Genomic DNA, 21,600 nt, shown 5'->3' with positions numbered 1-21,600 from the left:
TGATTTTTAATTTTGTGAGCCCTAGGAAGCAAATACAGTTGTTCACCTAACACCTACTGACCACCAGTGAATTCACTGGGTAAATGCTGGATTCTAGTCGCCAGCTAAGAGTTAAGGTATGTGTTAGGTTCACCTAGTTCCTCAGGTTTCGAGAAGGTGGGATGATTCAGTGAGAGTCTGATCGTGGGGTCCGACACGACTGAGTGAATACCAAGTATGTGGTGGACACCTGGGCCAGAGCTGGAAGAATCTGAGGGACACTGACGAACAAAGAAACGCCACGTAAAGCAGTGCCAGCACACACTCTGACTTCACCGCGCCTCATGACAGAGAGCTTCCCGACAGTGTCTTCCGACACAGTTGTGCAAATGCATAGACATTCGGTCCAAGTGAGGCTGAGTGCAAGACGGAGCAGTTCGGTGACGGCCGTCAGGGGCGGCACTTGGAGCTTCCGAAGCTTTAGCTCTTCGGTCAGCATTTCTTCTAGTTTCATAAAACAAAGCTCATTAAACTCCTTGTAAACCAAACTCCCTGGCAAACCTGACTACAGCAGACCCTCACAGGGATCCAAAAGTTTTAAGTTATGTTCCAAAAATTGTTGGCCCAGGGTAAGTGGCTGAGCTAGACCCAAAATCAGCCTACGTATATTTGTTGGTTTTTTTTTTTTCATTCATTCTTTTTATTTCTATTTTTGTATCTTATGAGATACCTGCTACATAAATTTATATGTGTGTGTATATATATATACAGAGACATGTCTATGCATGTGTGTCTAGAGTACATAAATGTACGTACATACATATATATGCACGTATCTCTATATTGAGCACTTCTATTATTATTGTAGTATATTCCTGTAATTAAAAGATAAATACTAGTATACATGGGGGATGGACACATAAAACGTTTTTACTTGTAGGTGCACATGACCAAAAAGCTTCATGGACGCCACTTCTGCGAACCGGAGGGATATAAATTTCATAAAGTTCTTAAGCAAGGTGAGTTCTGTTTGATGGTCCCAAGCCCCAAAATGAATGACAGCTCCAGAATGATGGGAGTCTGTGGAAAATAAAATGCTAACAATACAATCATAAGTGGTCCTGGCTGGGAAAGCAAAGGGCAGCCACCGTCACACCTGGGTGCTGCACACGCTCTCCCAGGAGGCCGGAGTTTAAAAAGACTGTTTGACAATAAAGAAGGGGGCGATCCTCTCCAAAGGCAGGACAAACAAGCAGCACCTTACTGAAAAGAGCATCAAAGCACTGACATTCAGGAAGTGCTGAGGTTTGTGGAAAATACCAAGGAAGAGAAGAATTTTAAAGCAAAAAAAATCTGATGAGATATATTGAGAGAAAGAAAGAGAATAAGCGGGAAAAAATCAGATTTTTCGTGCGCCTACTTTGTACTGATGACTATACTATGTTCTCTCCTTTAATATCTGCCAAAACCTGGTGACACAATTACTATTAATTGCTGCTAGAGAAGTTCAGTTACGTGCCCGAGATCGTTCAAGCACCGACCATATGCAGAGGAGACTGGACAGAACAGGAGGCATCAGACTCCCAAACCTGGCCTCTCTCACTACACTAGGATACTGGTCTAATAAGAGAAAGAACTCCCTCCTTCCCGCCTCCCTCCCTTTCCTCCTGCTGCAAAGTATTGTGGGCCCATGATATCTTAGTGTCTTCTTTCAATTGTGCCAGATGAAATTCTTACTAGAAGGATCATCAGTTATGACTTCTTCATGCAGGTGGTCATTCCACAGCCCTGCTGAAGCTCTGAAAAGAGGGATACAGCATAGAAGACGACTCAGGCCTTCTTTTTGGGAACAACATAACACTGGTGCGTTAAGAAAGGGACGGAGGGCTGGAGGGGCCTGGGTGTCAAGACACAGGTGTGTGAGGTGAATGGTTTGCTTCTTTCTCCCCTACTAGGGTGACGAAGGAGAGGGGGGTAGAAAAATATGACTGATAAGGATGGAACCCAAGAGATGTTAGAAAAAAGTAATGGAACAATAAGGTGGTTTAAATTCACTCACCTAATTATGCCCTAAGGTACCTTAACATACAAATATTTGGTTTCATTCATTTATGGAACATAAGAAGTAGGAAGATCGGTAGGAGAAGAAAGGGAAAAAGAAAGGGGGGTAAACAGAAGGGGGGATGAACCATGAGAGACTATGGACTCTGAGAAACAAACTGAGGGCTTCAGAGGGGAGGGGGGTGGGGGAATGGGATAGACGGGTGATGGGTAGTAAGGAGGGCACGTATTGCATGGTGCACTGGGTGTCATACGCAAGTAATGAATCATGGAACTTTACATCAAAAACTAGGGATGTACTGTATGGTGACTCATAATATAATAAAAAATATTATTATTAAAGAAAACATACAAATATTTGAAAGCAAAAGAATGTTCAGCAGAAAAGGCAAGTCCACACTCCAGGCTGATGCTGGCTACTGCTCCTGAGCATTTTTTTTTTTCCTATAGAACTGGTCATTAAAAAATGGTTTATGAGGATTTAGGGAGAAAGTGGTTAACTTCCAGGATGAACGGGGTAAAAATCAGCATTTTCCCTTTTTACTGCTGGAAGCCATCCCCAAACAAGCAGAATAGGAAGACACTGCAGGCCACAGACGTCATTTTCTGTCCAAGCGGGAGACAGAATCTGCCAGCTCTAACTTACGCATGAGGGCTACAAAAGCACTTGAGACTCGTCGTAAGCCACACGGGAAAAAGCACAGAAGTGCAAAGAGAAGCAAGAGAGCCCAGGGCAGCCCACCTCGGAGAGTGCTCCCCAAAATACAGGCCCTGAAGACGAGGAGCATTTTCTGAAATGTACAAGTTTTCGTCCTTGTTTGTAACATCTTGTGCAGGAACTGGGGTGGGCAAGGCTCCCGGGCAGAGGTGCGCCTAGCACTGCAACATGGCCGATCCGAAGACGCACAGAGAAGCCACGTTTGCAGGAAGCAGGATGCCTCTGTAGCAGCACCCGAGGGGAGAGAGCGTGAGGTGAGAAAAACAGAACACGTGAACGCTGCCATGTCTCTCCTGCCACAGGAACGCCTTTTTTGCAAATTACTTTCCAGTAACATTCCACCAACTGGATTCATTGACAGAGAGGGAGGACTCAGAATCTCAAACAATTTAAAAATCACTCTTATAAGAGTGAGACGTTGAGGATGTTAGCTGACAGATAGGAAGACTGGGAGGATTTTGGAAGAACTCTCCAAATATTTAAACAACTGCCGTTTGGAGGTTGGAACGGACCTCAGGAGCAGAAGTAAGGGAAATGAGTACAATTAATAGGAAGTGAGAGATAGGATCGACAGCAAGAATAATATTTTAATCATCAGAGATGTCTAAAGTACATGACCTCAATAGCCAAAGACCATATGAAAAGTTACTTAACCTGAGTAGTACTTAAAGAAATAGAAACCAAACAACCAGATACAACTTTTAAAAATGAGTTTTCGGTCTATCACATTGGCAAAAAAAAAAAAAAACCAACAACCCAGAAACAGAGACTGGCAACGGGCAGCGCAGGGAACGACGTGCAGCGATGCTCAAGGCTGCCCACTGCAGTGCGAGCGGGGGTGGGTGCTGTCACTGAGAAAGGCAGTATTTGTCAGTGCGCAACATACACATAGTCTTTGATCCGGCATTTCCACTTCTAGGGACCTCACGTAGGCATATTCTTGCCACTGTGCAAACTTCCTGTTCAAGGATATTTAGTGCAGAGTTTTTTGCAAATCGCCAAAAAAAAAAAAAAAAAAGGGAAACATCAGAAGCAACCAAAGTATCAATCAATCAGCGATTTAAAAAAAGACACATCGTATATCCATCTCTGATGCATCTATTAAAGTGACAATCTATCTGCACAAAACCAGGTCTCACTGCTACGTGAAAATGTAAGTTGGAGACCGCTAGTTTAGTCTTGTAAAACAACAAAAACCCCACGACGATTTTTTGTTGGTACGTGCACAGAAAATCGCCTGAAAGGATATGGAGCACGGGGTCCCATCTGGGGAGTGGGTGAGGTGTGGCAGTGTGTGTGGACTCCAGACACTCTTGTAGTTTTGAATGTACATGTGAATGCGTTAGGCTTTTGTAATGGAAGAAATCGAGACTTCAGAAATGGAAGGGTTGATATGTGAGGTGGTGAGCTCTCTGTCACAGGAGTATTCAAGCCCAAGAAAGGGGGGGGGGTAGGGAGGGAGGGAAGGAAGTGGAATGAGATGGCCTCTGAGTACCCTTAATATCCGGAGAATCCTTGAACCACTCTGCTATCCTTTCTCCTCTGATTCTCCAGCAAGGTGAAAGAAAATAAAGCATTTTAAAAATGAGATAAATCAAAGTAATCATTGCTGAGGCCTCGTGAAACCCATTACCAGAGGGAAGCAGCCAGTCTTGGTTGATACACGGCGCACCGGCCCTGTAGTGCTTTCCCCCCGGGTACAAATCAATGTTACTGTGCTAAATTTGGGGGTGTGTGGCTAGCTGCAAGGAAGGCCAGGAAGCTGACGTGGGTTTAAAGCACTTAATAATTCGAGCCCTTGGCAAGCGCTCCCATGAGTGGATGGATGCCCTTCCTTCCTCCGCAGTCAGGCGGACAACGCTGCCCTTGAGTCATCCCACGCTCCCCATCCCTGCCGTCCTGCGCCCAAGGGGGATGTTTGCCGGCAGTCTCCGTAGCTGAATGCGCCTGGCAAAGTCAGCCAGGCTTTCGTAAAGCATGCTATCCATTTCTAGGTGCCAGAAAGGCTCCCACCTCCTGCCCCCCTTCCTCATCACTGAGCCGTACACATACAAAGAGGTGGTCTCCCGTCTGTACTTTTCTGCTTACCGTCTGTTGGCTACGAACAGCACTTTCCCTGAGAGGGTCTCTCCTTCTTTGGCAAAGAGAGGAGTGTGAAGAAGGCACCGCACCTGATACCAATGAGTCAGAGGCTCAGTTGGGGCTGTTGACAGCCAAACAGTTACCCTGTGGGGCAAGAAAAGAGTGAAGAGCCAATCATGTTCCCGGCCCAAATGTAATGGATTGCCCTGGGGACTTGGGTTGAGAGTTGGTTTCCAGGGTTTTCGACTCATGGAACCCTTTGAAGATAAGGACAGCTCAATCAAGGTCATTGCCATGTGCTGGGTACTGGACCAAGAACTTCATGTATATTATCCCACTAAGCCTATACAACAACTCCATGAGGTAAGCCCAGAGAGGTTAAAGGACTTGCCCAACGTCACACAGAGGACAGCTGGAGAGCCAGGCTTCAAATCTGTGGACCTGGCCACTCTATTAACCTATACTTCCGAATCAAAGCTCATTAGAAGCCCAACAAGAAATAGAGTTCAACTGGGAAATGATTTGTTTGAAAAGCATCTGTCAAGGTGAGAAGTCTGGTGGCCTCTTAACTGTCTCATGCCAACCTGTTCAGGAAACCTGATGGGGCTTCTGGAAGCCAGAAAATCTCCTGGGGCAGATGGGTCTCTACGGTCCTTCCAGTTCAGACATCCTGCATGTGTATGTGTTTACATGCATGTTCTTCCTTTCATATGAAGAGGTGAGAACATTTGGCTGTGCCTCCAACACCAAGGTCACCTGTCCTGAGCTCAGGCTGTGTCTCTGGCTTGGATGGAGTAAGGTGCTCCTTCCTACAGGGTCAATTTGACTTGAAGATTTTGGGGGGACAGCTGACAAAATTTAACTGCTAAGTACTATAAACTGCTTCTAGATCAAAATATACTTAGGCACATCAGAATGCAAATTTTCAAAAGCTTTTCAGGATAAAGCATTTAACTTCAAAGAAATGCTCCCCTTGGAGCGCGCCACTTCAAGCTTATCTCCCTGCTCCTGCAGGAACGAATTCGCTGGGGGCAAGTCTGAGAAAAACATGCACGGATCCCTCCGACAAATACACTTCTGTGCTGCAGGAATGACTTATACTTCCTTTCCTTTCTGATTGTCAGCACGGACGAGGCTGCCAGGGATCCCCTCCTCCCGGAGCCCCTCAAGCCCGTGAGGTTTATCACAGACCCACGGGCACGCCTCCCTCTGCAGGCGAAATGACGAGCCTGGATGTTTCTGTAAGCAGGAGAGGAGAGTGCACTTCCTTTTGCCCGGTCATGGGACCCAGAGCAGCTGTCTTCACTCATTGGAAAACACGAGAAAGCCCGGCAAGGGAGGAGGCGAGTCAGGAGGAGAGCAGAGATTTGGGGGGTCCTGGGAATGGCGCGGCCCTTACAAGGAACGCCAGACACTGAGAGTCAACTTGTAGGTGGACTTTCTCCTCCTTTCCCTTAAACTTTCAAGTCTTTTCAGGAGGGGGGAGGGAATCCATGGTGGAGATGTCACCTAACATGGCCGTTAGCATTAGGGTCCATGCCTGCCTGTCTCTGAGGAAGGGCTCCCGTCTGAGCAGCTGAAGGTGTGAACCAGAGAGGGGGAAGGTATGACTCCGGGTACACCCGCACACAGGAGGCTCTGTAACCAGGATGATGAGACGGAAGCCACGGCAGGGGACTTCGGGTCCTTCCACCACCTACTATGGAAAAGACCAAGAGGGCTGATGAAGCCTGGACCCTCTCTCCTTCCTTCAAATCCCAATCCATTGGTTTAAGAGGTTTCACAGTGTTTTAGCCAGGGCCGATATGACACCATGGAAAACTGTCTCATTTTGACTTGGCCCTAAACTCTAAAAGTTACGTTGGCATCAGTGCTTTATTTTCTTGAAACCTAGAGAAACAAGCATTATGATTGCTGAAATTAACTTTGAAACACCTTGAAGTTACGATCACACATAGTAGAGAACGGCACGGGGCAGATTAGGAACAGAGGGGGTGATACCTACAGAGATCCGACAAAGGCCACGTCAAACCAGAACGCCAGGCCGTGGACGAGGCCAGACTGCGTCAGCTGAAACACAAAGGGGATTTCTACTCTGCAAGGAAACAGAAGAGAGAGAGAGAACAGAAACACTTGGAATTATTTTTGTTGTTGTTGACAGGTATACAAGATACATTCAAGAGATCAGCTGGAACGCTCCCAGAATATTTTCTTTCTCTCTTAAGCACTCCGGCTCTGGCAGCAAGGTTCTCTCCGTGTGTGATTACTGCCTGGGTGAGGCTGCACATTTGACAATGTGGCTTCTTGACAAAACTTGGCAAGAATCCCATCACCGCACTGCAGTAACCTGGAACTCCCCGGGGGGAATGCAGCATCCGGAGCAGGGTGTGAGCACTGGAGAGGAGGACGAGGAGGACCCAGGTGACACCCGTCCTTGCAGAAGTCAGAGCACTAATCCAACTGGGGCAGCCCTGCTACGCAGCTGCTCGGAAGGGAAAGGCTGGTCGGGCCGCTAAAAAATGAAGTGGATCCCAAGGGGGCACATCCAGCTAGGAAGGTCATTGTCATAGTTCACTTAGTTTTCAGGGAGGCCGCTGAAACTCCCACAGGGCCACAGCAAGCGTCATGAAGACGTGGCCGTGGTTTCTACCACACGCGGGATGAGTGGGAACAGAAAAAGTGGAAAAGATACAACAAAGTCTAGAGGCTAACTTGGAAAGTCACTTAAATCCTCTGAATCTCAGTTTCATCATCTGTTGATAGGTGACAAAACCTCTCCCACTTCCCTTGCAAGGATCTTGTGCATGTCGGATGGGGGAAAATGCATATGAGAGTGCTTTGCGAACTTTAAAGTGTCTCACAATCAAAAGACAGTATTATTCGTCCCTGCTGAGGGGAGACTTATGTTAGTGCGTGTGCTAAAGATTTTCAAAGGAGGTCGTACCTTATTTGTATTTATGGTGCTCCAAAGCACTAACTTCTTTCAACCTGAGTCAGAGCATTTCTTGAGTTTTCCATTGTGCTGATCACACTGAATTGTTTGGTATTGCACTGCCATTATTTCCTTTTTTTTTTTTTGCATTCCTCTAAATAGACTATGAGCTATACAAGGGTAGACTTTAAAAATTTACTCTTTGAGCCTGTGTAAGCACCAGCACCGTGCCTGGTACCCAGTGAGATCGCAATAAGCATTTGCCCAATCAACCCATGTGAATGAATGATGGAGAGCTGACATAGACATCATTTTCAAAAACTTCCCTGGGACTCAGGAGGTGGTCCGGAGCAGCACATAAAGCCGATGGAGGTCAATTTTGTCTGGGCCCATGGGAGTTACTAGAGTTGTTCCCAAATGCCATCTCTCTTGAGCTGAGCACACAGTAGGATGACGCTTACCACTCACCCGGGCTCAGGCACGGCCGTGTGATTTCCTTGGACCAATTAAATGTGAGCAGAAGCGAGCTGTGTCATTTCGAGGCCAAAGCTTCTATTGCCAGTACGTACTTGGCCAAGCTCCTTCTACTTCCTCAGTGAGGAGGGACGCTCTGGACCGAGGCCAGGGCGCCAGGGTGTGTGACGCCACACAGGCCAGAGCTGTGCCAGTGCACAGACAGTGTCGGGGAGAAGGACTCCTGGGTTACAAGCCACGGAGGTCTCTTCTTAGGACCGCAGCAACTTCTAGCCTGGGCTAAGACAGCACCCTTTGTCTGTTGTGAGCTCAAGACAGATGATGGTCTGTGTTCCCAGCTGCACCAGCTAAAGCCTGGCCCCCGCGTCCTCAGGAGCCCAGGCAAAATGACAACCTGGCTGGGTCTTAGGTTGCATACCCAGAAAAAAATATATTCGCGTTGATCTTCTCAGGGAGAAAGAGGCAAAGTGCTAGTGAAAGGTCATCCAAGGGGGATTCCTGTCACCATCCGGGGAATGAGTTCTCATTTCAGAGTGTCTTCCAGTGGACAGAAGGGGGACAAAAACAAACATTTACTGAGTGCTGTCTTTGACAATGAGCCTGTGCCCGTGAAACACTTAGCACAGCACCTAGTATACAACCTCGTGGCAAGCACTAAACAAGTTGTAGCTCTTCTTAAGGTTATTGGCCTAGGTGAGGCATCAAACAGCCCGGACTGGGGAGCCTTCTGAATGGTTCAAATCCCACGTCTAACATCCTCAGTAATTCTGTGACCTTGTGCAACCTACTGTCCCACTCTGCCTCACCCCTGTCCTCAGACGGAGGTAACCATAGTACCATTTGCAGAGCACTGCTGTGCGGACACAAGGAGTCATGATGTGGAAAGGGCTCAGAACACTGACTGGCTATGTAAGTTCAAGCTATTACTACTTACTTTTACACACACAACTTTTAAAACAATCCTACGGAAGAAGCAGCATTACCCTCGTTTTGCATTAAATGCTACTAGTATTGCCGCACCACTCCTGGGTGTGACTCCCACCTAAGATCCCTCCCCTGCATGAGTGACAAAAGTCTGCACTGAGTTTTGGGCATGAGAGAGGTGGAGGAGATTTTAAAAACCAAGGGCAACACTGGTATTTACAAACCTGTGGAGATCTGCCTCTTCTGAGTCCATAAAGTTGACTGTGTATTTGACTGTCCGAGCCATCAAAATCCTAAAGTCGAATGTGTCCTGGGGGCAGGGGGAGGGAGAAGCAGAGACATTATCTTTCCGTCAGGATAAACTGAACCCAAGCAAAACTGCTTTCTTCCTGAAATTTTAACTCAACAAGAGTTAGGATTTGGAAGGCATGAGGTCATGAGAATATTATCAGTGATGGTTAGCATTTATTCCATGCTTACTATACACCAAGCACGGAGTGCTTCACCCTTTCCTGAGCGCTAAGTGCTTTGTTAGGTTGTATCATTCAATCCTCACAATATTTCTGGAGCAGGTGTTTGCTGTGTTTTCAACCATCCAGATTTTACCTCTTCTCCGCATTCCAAGAAGTTCCATAAAGACTTAGCCCACCCTCAGCTCCAGGTACGGCCGGCGACCCCAGCTTGGCCGAATGGTGCATGACTTTTCCCTTGCAGATGGTTTCTCAGGCAGGAACATGACCCGAGGGAGGACAATCAGGCTCTATCTAAACTAATTCTGGGGCTTTGGCCCAAGTTATTAGAGAAGAGCAGGCTCTCCTGTGGGACGTAAAGGCTGTAAGACCCTGAGGCTGGAGTTCCTGATGCCATCGTGCTACCATGAGGGGAGACCCTGTCTAGCAATAGAGTTAAATTAGAGGCAACGGAGATAAATTATAAGGATGGAAGAATCAGATTTGGGTGACACTGTCTGAACTCCAGCAGTGGGTCCCTAGCTCCAGGCTCTGCAGGTTCTGAGGGCCAGTAATTAAGCCAGTTTTGGGTAATGCCAACTTACTGCTGTCCAAGGTCACACAGTTAGAGGGGGCCACGATTGAAACCCCGATCTGTTTGACAGCGATGCTCCCGTTCTAAGCTATTTACTTTACAAAGCTTCCTCCCCTACTATGCCTAAGGCCACCAGAATCAATGGGAAGATATGAATTATTGAACAAGTGTGAGGGCTGAGTGTGTACATGGGGTGAGTCAGGGCAGTGGGGGAATTAGAAGTTACTTATTGAAAGGCAGTCAGAAAATCTCCTTGCTTTCAACAGCATCATTCTTTGAGAATTTTCTTAATTGATTGGAAGATGAGAGCGGGAAGACCTGAGAACATAGCGTTCCAAGGAGCTCTTTCTTCTTTTCGATGACGGCTCCGCAGAGCCTGGCAGCACGCTGCCTCCCAGGTGCGTGAGTGAGCAAGCCATCGAATCCACAGATGAACACACGGGGGAGAGCCTGTAATGATGCCCACTTACGACTATTGGCTGTCTGAAATACTCGTCCACGGCAGCGCCCCGGAGACTGGACAGGTTGACCCCGTAGAAGCACTGCTGGTACCTGAAAGAGGGAGCACAGAGAATCACATGCACCTTGCCCCTCACCAGAGTTCCCCAGCCCCTTGCAGCTGTGATGTGCTGCGAGGCTGCCTCAGAGGTCCTCAAAGGCCGCCGTGAGCAAGCTAAGGGAAACCGGTCTAGAGGGAGTAGCAGAGGAGGAAATGCTCTCTAGCGAATCTAAGGACCTGTACTTGACCTGTGGTGGGGAGACAGAGAAGGGGGGGGTAGTGGAGGTGAAGGACAATACTTGTGGAAAGATTATGGAGACTATGAGGCTATCTGTGGGTACAAAGGCCTCTGGCTTCCCACCCCTGACCTCCTGCCCTAAGGTGGCTGCCTGCTCCGTGACATGCTGTCCAAATCCTGAAATACGATTCCTTGACCCTCTCATTATCCAGCTCAGAGCACGACTTTACACTTCCAAAGTCCCTCCACATTCCTGCTGTTTCGGGAAATAGATTTCTCTTTCCGGTTCTTCCGCAGCCACGGGCCTGCAACTTCCTGATGCGGCGGCCGAGAGCAGTGGTCCCGCGGGAACTGGAGCCTGTGTGGCACAATCCACGGCGCGCATTTCTTCTCAAACCTGTGGTCAGTGACGTTCGAGCACAGAAACTGACCAATGCCCTAACCCTCGCTTCCTTCCTCTGGAAGCCAGAGGCGAAGCAGCTACCGCCACACCGCGTCCCTGCTACAACCCAGACCGCACCTGGAACACAGCAGGTGCTCCGCGACAGCTGGGCGAGAGGTCTCGGCTCCTTAGAGAAGAGATCTCGGTGTGGATTAAGAAAAGCTTTACTCAGGCTCTGCCAGGGACTGGCTCTGTGCCCCGCACAAGTCACTTGAACTCTGTGCCTGTTTCCTTTCCTCTGAAATGGGAATAACTATAAGCTCACTCTGTGGGGCTGTATACGCATTAACGGAATTAATATAAGGAACTGTGAGTGAGCAATGCTTGGCATTTTGTTACCGTCGCCTGAGTCAGCTGTTACCCTAGGAATGTCGCCTTCTCAGGTCAGCACCAGGGACCAGAACAGTGGGTCCCAATCTGACTGTGCTGTGGGAGGACTTGGCGGGGGCGGGGACGGGAGCGCTTTTAAAAATTTGAATTCCCAGGCCCAATTCCAGAAAGCAGCCTCAGAGACCTTATCTAAACTAGAGACTGAAAGTCTTTATCCTGAGACTGAAAAGCAGCTCCCCTAATAAGGGTGAGTGTGTGTGCGTGTGTGTGTGTGTGTGTGTGTGTGTGCGTGTGTGTGTGTGTGTGTGCGTGCGTGTGTTGTACAGCCTGAGAATCAGATGGGGATGCACTTCATCGCCCCCATCCTCCCCCAACCCCATGCCTGCCAACCTGCAGGGAAGAGAGGAAAACAACCACCACCACAAAGAATAAACATACAAAATCTGAATTTGTGGTGCAGCTCGATTTGGATGGAAAGACCAGCCAAAGCAAGGCTCTAAATCCAAAGTCAAAGCCTCCAAGGCCCTCAAAAGAGGCAGGGAGGCTGATAATGTGCATCGACAGCCAGTTCTCAACCTGCAAGTGAAAAGCAAGCCCGAACCAAGGTACCTGCAGATCCGTAAGCACACATGCAACCCCTCACCGCTGAGCCTCGGCTTGTTTCCCTTCTGCCTGGAAATCCCCTTTCCCTCTCTTGCCCTGTTAATTCCACCCCATCTTTGAGACTCAGCTCAAATGTTCCCATCCACAAATTTTAAAACTTGTGTTACAATAAAATATTTAAGTTTAACCCACTTAAAAGTGAAAGTATTTTCTAGGGGTGGCTCGGTGGCTCAGTCAGTTTACTAAGCATCTGATCAGCTCAGGTCATGATCCCAGGGTCCTGGGATGGACCCCTGCATCAGTCTCCCTGCTCAGTGGGGAGTCTGCTTGTCCCTCTCCTTCTGTCCCTCTCCCTGGCTCAGGCACTCTCTCTCAAAATAAATAAATAAAATCTTTAAAGAAAGTGTGAGTATTTTCTTATTTATCAGTGTATATTTAGCACAGGGCTGGTATACTGTGAGGATTAAAAATTACCTATCCAGCTAGCTATCATCGATCTCTTTTTAATGAATGAATTGAGGACTTGGTGTCCTTCACAGGCCTATGAGTGGGTACAGGTGCCAATGAAGATAATGGAGAAATGGAAAATCATGACCCCAAGTTTCTTTAGTCCCATTACTTTTTTTTTTTTTTTTTTTTTAAGATTTTGTTTAAATCTTTTGAGAGAGAGAGCATGGTTGGGGTGGGGGGTGGCAGAGGGAAAAGCAGACTCTCGGCTGAGCAGGGAGCCTGACGCAGGGTTGGAGCTCAGGACCCTGAGGTCCTGACCTGAAGGCAGACGCTTAGTGCTTAACCAACTGAGACACTCAGGATCCCCTCATTACTTCTTTCTTTCTTTTAAATATTTTATTTATTTATCAGAGAGAGACAACAAGAAAGGGAACATAAGCAAGAGGAGTGTGAGAGGGAGAAGCAGGCTTCCTGCCAAGCAGGGAGCTCGATGAGGGGCTCGATCCCAGGACCCTGGGATTGTGACCTGAGCCAAAGGCAGACGCTTAATGGCTGAGGCACCCAGGCGCCCCTCTCATTACTTGTTTCTTAATCTTCTCCTTCCACTAAGGGGCCCCAACCAGCCTGGCCCACAGGTGAAGCATATAATTTTATGAATATACATACTGAAAACAACGCTCCTATATGCCCAGAAAATACTTAGAAACAGAACACTGCAAGTTTAAACAAACAACCCTTTCAGTATTTAGAAGGAAAGTCGATGTGTTTTTGGAGAAATACGTCATCATCACAATAGTTTTTTTTTTTAGAGGGAAGGAAGAGGGGGAAGGAAAGAGAAGGAGATGGGGAATAGAGAGGGGAGGGAACAGAGGCAGAGGCAGAGAATTTCCCGGAAAGCCCAGAAGGACTCAACCCTGTCCATCCTTCAGAAACCCCCAGGAAGCTTTTGAAACACCGATGCCTGGACTGCATCCATCCAATTGTGGTTTATTTGATCCAGGGGTGTAACCCTCCCCGCCAACTGGCAAAAGAGAATCCCCAAGGGCAGAGACAGCCGTCCACCTGGCAGGGCCTGAGCCTGCAAACTGCTCTCTGGTCCTTGGATAGAACCTCAGAGGGACCAAGTCTGTGCCCTTTGCCTTGTGTGTTTGGTGCCAGTTAAAACCCAGCAGCCATGATCAGTGTGGTGCACACGGGCACCACACCTGAGGCAGGCAGAGCTGTGGACCCCCTGCCTGGGTTTGAAGAACTTTCTGGCCATATTCAAATTCTTAGAAGTCTCAAATCTCTTTCTGAAATGCATCACAAAATAATTAAAGCAGATGGGCCTGGCATCTCTGTGGGCCTCCTAAGATACAATGTTGGGTGGTGAATCAGGAAACGAATCGGTTGACTTGGAAGCCGTGGACGATTTCCATTGTTTTCATCATATGTGGGTTTTATTTTCCAGGTTAACTTATGGCCTCTTAATGAGTCCATAAGGCAGAGACTATGTGTGGTTTTTGCTCTTGACTTCACATTTCCAACTGTCCTCCCCTTCCCTCCTCTCCTTCTCCACCATAAACCATGCAACATCTCGAGAGTTCTGCAAATATAGCCTGGAAGAAAAATATTTGTACTAGTAGCTACGCCTAAACACACCCAGAGTGCAGAGAAAGAGGCAACCCGTTTACTATGACCCTAACTTCTCCCAAGTTCTACACACAGAGCCAAGCGTGGAGAAGCATCCAAAGAAGATTCCTCTCTGGCCTCCTTTGTCCTTGGCTCTTTGCTAGTTCATCCTGGCCTCCCGTCCTTCCTCCTCATTCACACAGCTCTCCCCACCAGCCTCCTGGATCCGTCTTGGAAGAATGGTGGTACCGCCTCTGTTCTCTTAGAGATGTCAGCACTGGTCCCCAGCCCTCACGGACGGGAGCTGCTGTAACACAAGCACTTTCTTTGCTAATACGAACGTGCTCTCTCAAGGCACAACTCAGGTATTTTACTTTAATAAAAATCTTTGCATTTTCATTCTATACTAACCAAAACCCCACTCATCTCCATTGAGAAACTTGAAAAAAGAGACAGAAAAGGGGGAAAAAAAAGAAGGGAGGGAGGGAAGGAGGAAGATAAGGAGAAGGGAAAACTCTATTTTACTGTTTGACAATCCAGCAACTTTCCTGTGTCTTGACGTCTTATGCTTTACCAGAATTCACAACCAAGGGCATGCCAACCTGGGGAGAGGTACAGAAGCCCTAAGAACTAGAAGACGAATACAGGGATCCAGGACTGTCACTTAGGACACACATGGTACTGAGGATGCAGCCTAAGAGAGTGGCTGGAATGGCCTGGGGGGGGGGTGCCTCACAGGAGAAGGATGCATGTCTAGGAACAAATTGTATCTTTTGAATTTCTTATACATCCCTTATATATACCAGGACTTGGGGCTTGGTAGCTCTGACAGTTATCAGGAGAACACAGACGTACCTCCGTGGACAGTGGTGTCTATAAAGATGCTCAGCTCATGATGTCTCTGGTTTTTGGGGTTTAAACTCCAGCAAAGTAAGGTGGCTTATATTTTACATGTGATATGTTTATATAATTTTCGTATTAAAAACTTTTTTTTTTACTATGAAGAAAAAGGGGGAAAGGAGTGCACAGTTGTTTAAAGATACCAAGCTTCAGACAGTGCATCTTTCGTAAGAAGTAGGGGAAAGCCTGTGACTCTGTAGAGGAACCCATGGAGCATCCCTAGGCTTGCCCGTGTAAATCTAGACATTACTGGTTTGCAGAACAACTGGACCTATTAAAGGCTGTATCAGAAGGAAGAGTAGATCTGGCAAGACAACAATGTAGACATCTCTTGTTTGTTGCTCTTCTTCTGGTAACAGCACCAGCTTCTCTTCTGGGAGGCCCCTCTTCCCCACTCAGTCCTTGTGGCTTGGGTGGTCTTGACTCTAGAGATTCACATGTGGCTCAGTCCCAGTCAATCAGAGCATCTTACGACCCTGGTCTTGGGCAATGAACCCAGGGTTTGGCACCTGACCCAGTCAGAGCCAAGTGTAAGAATTTTGCTCAAACAGCTGCAAAGAAGAAAAAGGTATGCGGCTATGAATTCATCAATCTGGATTTGCTGTCTATGGGCTCAGGAGCAGAAATTACAGAAGAGCTATGAGTCTGACATTGGTTACCAAAAAGATGAATATAGAAATCGAAGCTTATTCTTTGAACAAAAGCCAGTCTGTAAACACTGGACAGATGTGGTTAAAAACAGTGTTTGTTGAGATTTGGCACGAAGGATATGCTGCTCTATTTGTAATAGACGCTCCCAAGGCTCACATGGCTCCCCTTCCTGTTCCTTAGCTGTAGTCCCGAATACTCTCCATGAATTTAAAAATAGATTCCCCTTTAGTGCAAAGTGGACAACTTCTAAAACGCTCCTATTCCCACCACAAATTTTAGTTTCCTCTAAGCCCGTGACTTCCCTGCTGGAAATTCAGTGAATGGAGGGAAAGAGGAATTCACCACTTTTAATGATCAGACTCCTTCACAAAAGCACCTTTGCCCATAGGATGAGCGAGTATCAGACTCATTCTAGAGCATACTGGAGTCATCTTATCCATTACCTCAAACCTCCCTGTTAATTTCCTGAGCCTGGCGTACAACCTTGGCGTTGCACTTGAACTCCTTCTAACTGGGACACCTGTACTATATCTGTAACACCGAAATAGGGACCACATGGTTAAAGAAAAAAAAAAAATAAGGCCTGGATGTGCACAGGCCCAGGGATGGACTATTATGGAAGAGCTAGGAGTTTGACATAGGTTACAAAAAAGATGAAAATAGAAATTGAGGTTTCTTTTATGAGCAAAAGCCAGATGGGTTCAGGAACTACAGATATAAACAGAGAGGCCGAGGGAATATCAAGAATAAATGCTGGGGGCTGAAAGGAGATTCTAGTGCAAGTAACCGTGACGATATAAATGAACAAGGACAGAGCACATGAAAATGCAAACATGATTGCACTGGTCATGGCGGTATTCCTTCAAAAGTTCTTTCTCTGTGATACTCTGCCATATACTTGGCTTCCCATGAAAATTCGGTTACATCACGTTGCAATTTGAAATGTTCCTATTTGGTCCACATGGTGTTTCTGTGTACCAGTGACTATCAGGGCCAAATATATTTTTGGGAAAGACCAGAAGGCCTGAAACTCTAGCTATGCCAAAAGAACCTTTAGTAGAAATTTCAGTTTGGGGGCGGAATTGGCCTGGGAACAAACCATCCATTACCTTCACAGTAGATTTAGCAGTTTGTCCATTCAGTTGAACGGATTTCCTTAAAAATAATGTGTCTCTCAGCAGCACCATGGTCAGTAAGGCACTTTGTAGACTCGACAGCGGAAAGGTGCAAGAAGGGAGCTCGCCTTGCCAATGGCAGAATTCTCACATTTGCCTTCACTCAGCCTTTGCAAGCACAGACTTCTGACTTGCACAAAGAACAAATGACTCCAGGACATCCACTGCCGGCATCCCTGATATCCCCAGTTGGCACCACTGTTGTCAAGCATGATGGATACCTACCATCCACGCACAATTCTCTGCAAAGGAGACTGGGAAGCATCTTTTGGTTCCTTAAGTGGTACGTCACCTTTTAAGTGCCACCTCAGATCCTCTCAGTCTTACCTCTCACTGGAATCCTCAGCCATGTGTTCTGACCTGCTGTGCCAAAGTGTGGGCTCATCTGACCCCTCCCGGGCACAACCCAATAGTGCCTCACCTCAGGCCTGCACTGTGTGTCTTCCCACTTCCGCCCCAGGGCATTCCTGTTGCCTCTGGGGTGGGGGGCCTGGATGCCATGAGACCCATTTGCTGACCACACAGGCACAACCCCAAAGTGCAGGCTAGTTAATGTTGAGGGGTGAACAGTTGACCAAGGGGGAGAAAACAGCCGGTGGATAAATCTCCCTAATCCGCTGTATACACTGTCTTGAGATGCAGTTCATTCAACTTCTTGAGATGGTCCTGGGGGATCAAGCAATTTCTTGGTGTTTGATACCATGTGGTGGTCAGCTCAGTAATGCACTTTTGCATTAGCCCTCCCTCTTTCCCTGACTCACTCTTATTTCTCCTCTTTCTTGTTTGCTGGGATTTCATTCCTTAATAAAGTGGTAGCTTATAACTAACACCTAGTTTCTTGGGGAACCCAAGCTAAGCTCAAGAGAGTAAAACAGCAACCGTAGAAGAACTGCAGGGGAGAGTGGGAATGCAACCTTGACAGGTCTTATGTATCACAGCTGGCGCCCTGACTGGAAGAGTAGGACCCCGAGACCTGGGATTGGGATAGTTGTGTGAACAAGGCAGAGAATCCCGAAAACATCTCTGAAGACTCCGGCCAGCAGAAGCAGAATTTCCCATCTTGTCCGAGCAGAACAGCTGCCCGGAGATGGCACAACCACCTCTCCTGAAGCCCGCGTCTTGCAAGACAGTTTTGTCCTCCTCAAGACCAGCCTCACCATTGCCCGCTGCCTTCAAGCTACTGCTCTCTCACGGCTGCCAGGCTGATAACCGGCACAGCCTGAGCAGGAAGTTCAACGCCCATTCTGGGTGAGGATAACTTGCGTACCTAAGAAGCCGCACAGGCTGGACAGCATTTTCTGCTAAGAACCAGGGGAATAAGGATAGCAGGGTAGCTGAAGGGTGTTAGACTGGGAAGGTAGAATATAAGTCAGGATAGGGCACAATTTATCAACATGGGCATTCACAGGGTTCTAGCAAAATACTAGACCTAACAGTCCACTACGATGTCACTTTGAGGCTTGGTCATCATGATGGCCTACAGTTAATGAAGTGGAGATTCCAGAACTTCTGCAGCACACTAGTAAGGAAGGAGTCAGAAGGCTCAGAGAGATGGAAGTGCTAGAAGGATCTACCAGGTAAGACCTAAGAACATCTCCCCTATGTTCTCAGGAAAGGCCCAGGAAACCCTCCTTTCCTAAAGGTAATAGGAGAGCCGTGGCATCTTTGGGAAGCTGAGGGTGGCTGTCCTCAGTCGATCAAAGATGCTGCTGTGGCCACCATTACATTGTGCTCCCAATGAGCACAACTTGGATGGGATTTCAGATGTCAGAATCAAGAGAGCAGTAAGTAACTGTCACAGTCAAGAATGACATAATTACAGCGTTGGGAAGCAAGGCGAGAGTGACAGTGAGGGAACCTTGACCTGTGGTGGGTGTTAATAGATGCTAGTGTTCCCAGAGAAGTCAGAGAGATGTAGAGTTAACTAGGATAGTGTTCAAATGATATCACAACAACGACATTAACAAATCTGCCAGCCGGTAGGCAGGATGATATCAGCTGTCACAATGGAAAGATTAGATCCTTCACCCAATTTCCAGGTCCGATTTCGAGACACAGTTTATGGATCTAGACCCCACTGGTCCATGAATGAATTGTGAGGCCTAGCCTCTGAAAATGACTCTGCAGTGACACCATAAGCACACATGGTTAATGTTCTCTAATTTTTCTCTGGAGGATCTGAGAAATGTCACTAAGAAGGCCGAGCTGATACTGATGTCAAGAGAATCCCTCTGGTTAAGAAAGGCTTATGGAGGACAGCTAGCAAATAAACTTTCAGACCAAGTCCATCACACAGGTATTTGATGGGTTCCTACCCACCCTGTGGTTATTTTCTGAGTCCCCGATGCACAACTGGGATATGTTCAGCATCTGGCAGAACCCTCACTCTGGCCTGTGAAGAAAGGGCTATCATGGTAGCAGAGTACAAGTAGACCACCCATCTCTGAAACTCCCCATCCCCAGGTAGGGAACATTAGTATCTTTGATTTGGGAATAGGGAAATTGTGTCTCAGCGAGATTAAATTGACTTGCTAAGGTTTTATAGTTAGTAAGAACAGAACCAAGAATTAAATACAGTTCAATGTGGCTCTAGAGTCTGATTCATCCAGCTTTTAACTACTCCCTATTTTGCCTATGCTTTCATGTTGTATAACTGTAATAAATGTAAGAACGCCAAGTAGTTCCATCTCAAACTTCTTGAGAATATTTGCTTGTTCTTCTTAATCGATCCTATGTATATGTTTTTCTTGATACAAGAATTAATTTGAAGTTGTATTTAAAGGACTTGGCTTAAAACCCCTGAGCCAATTAGTTTTAAAAACGGCAGTGGTACCCATCACATAAGGAAGTTTTATACCTGGGAACGATGACTCTTCATGACTGAGCCTTATTCTCAGGAGGTACTTTGCAGAATCTTAATTAATCAGGGGCAAGAAATATTAATCAAATAAGGAAATTATTAATTTTGTAGGTGACTGGTACTAACATCAGAAAGTGGTACTCTTGTCTACTGAGAGAGCCTCCTAACTGGTTATTCAGAAAGGATAAAGTTCTGTGCTCACCACATACTTAAACGACAATAACTTTTAGAGTTAAACGTAAAATTTTTTAAATGTTAAATGGAAAAAGTGAAAACATGAAAGAAGTAGAAGTTAATGCTAGTCTTAGAAACTATCGAAGAAAATCTTGGTCGATCTAGCGACAAAAATATTTTAACTTCTTTTGTGGTGAAAACCATCAAAAAGACGATTACAGGGCAAATTGAAATTCTGAAGAAAATACAACAAAGTCTAAATATCCTCAATCCTAAAATAAAATAAAGAATTCTTATGTCAATGCATTTATCTTCCAGTTAACAAAAGCGCACTGAACAACAACTATTAGCTAGGTTAGATGATGCGGACACAGCGCAAAACAGGACAGCCACTATTACGGAACCTGTTGTCTCACGAGAGAGATAGACAATAATTTAAATAAAAAAGTAAAAACATATAATCCAGCAGATGATAGTAAGTGTAGTATGACACAATGAAGTGAGAAGCAGGATACAGACTTCCAGGAGTGAAGAAATGACAATTTGTAACTGAGAGCAGGTCTCCTGGGAAGAAGGCATATGAGCTATGACCTGAAAAAGGTGAGAGCGAGCCATGGGACCATCTGCGTGTCTGGCAGAGGGAATGGTCCAGAGGTGGCAGCTAGCCCGGTATGTTCAAGGAGAGCTGGGGAGACCAGCCAGTGAGGACAGAGAGGTTGAGAAAGGAGTGGGAAGAGACGACATCCCAGGGGATGCTGGGCGGAACCAGATCCTGGAGCGTCTCACCATCCACAGTGAGAACTTCGGCTTTTATGATTTAGAAGCCACTGGAGGTTTTGAGCAGAGGAAGACTATGATCTGAATTACACGTTATCGAGATCATTTTGGCTGCTGTTTAAAAACAGGAAATAAGTTGAAAGGCTTGCAAGACTGTAGTAGAAACAGGGTTTTTTGTTTTGCTTGTTGTGTTTTTGTTCTGCAGGGGTGAGCAGGGTGACGGAGGTCAGCAGCTTGCTTTTGGACATGTTGAATTTAAGATGCCCAAGAGACATCCAAGTACAGTTGTCAACAGCCAGCTGGATGCCTAAAGTCTATGGTTCCAGGGAGAGTTCTAGGCTGGAGTTCTCACTACGGGAGTCGTTGATATAAAGACAGTATTTACAGCCCAAGAGACGCAGTGAGATCAGTGAAGAGGTGAGTAGAGACAGAAAGGGGAAGACAGTAAAAGCCAACTTGGAATCAATCCAACACTGAAAACTTGGGTCATGAGGAAGAATCAGCAAAGGAGACAATGTCGGGGCCAAGACGGAAGGAGGAAAACCAGGCTTAGGTTCCAGAAGTGAAGTGAGGAGTCCCCGCCAAGTGTCCTTGATGAGAAAGTCAGGTGAGGACTGATCACTGATTATATCTAATGATCTGATTTACTTGGCCTGTTATCCCTCAGTTTCTCAGC

General features: G+C 46.7%; 1 protein-coding gene across 1 annotated transcript in view; it reads right to left on the bottom strand.

The window, feature by feature from the left end:
* LOC113270235 (histone-arginine methyltransferase CARM1-like) overlaps window positions 1–21,600 on the bottom strand; it is a 248,725-nt gene that overhangs the window by 6,104 nt on the left and 221,021 nt on the right. Inside the window, exons 8-11 of the mRNA XM_048218303.2 lie at window positions 10,685–10,766; window positions 9,395–9,480; window positions 6,846–6,935; window positions 4,847–4,984 (exon numbers count right to left, since the gene is read on the bottom strand). Of these exons, the coding sequence (XP_048074260.2) occupies window positions 4,847–4,984; window positions 6,846–6,935; window positions 9,395–9,480; window positions 10,685–10,766 (396 nt within the window). The remainder of the gene's footprint in view (window positions 1–4,846; window positions 4,985–6,845; window positions 6,936–9,394; window positions 9,481–10,684; window positions 10,767–21,600) is intronic.

This window comes from Ursus arctos, unplaced genomic scaffold (assembly GCF_023065955.2).
Source record: "Ursus arctos isolate Adak ecotype North America unplaced genomic scaffold, UrsArc2.0 scaffold_33, whole genome shotgun sequence".
NCBI lineage: Eukaryota > Metazoa > Chordata > Mammalia > Carnivora > Ursidae > Ursus > Ursus arctos.
The sequence above is the reverse complement of the archived record's forward strand: the minus strand, read 5'-3'. Positions and strand labels throughout refer to the sequence as shown.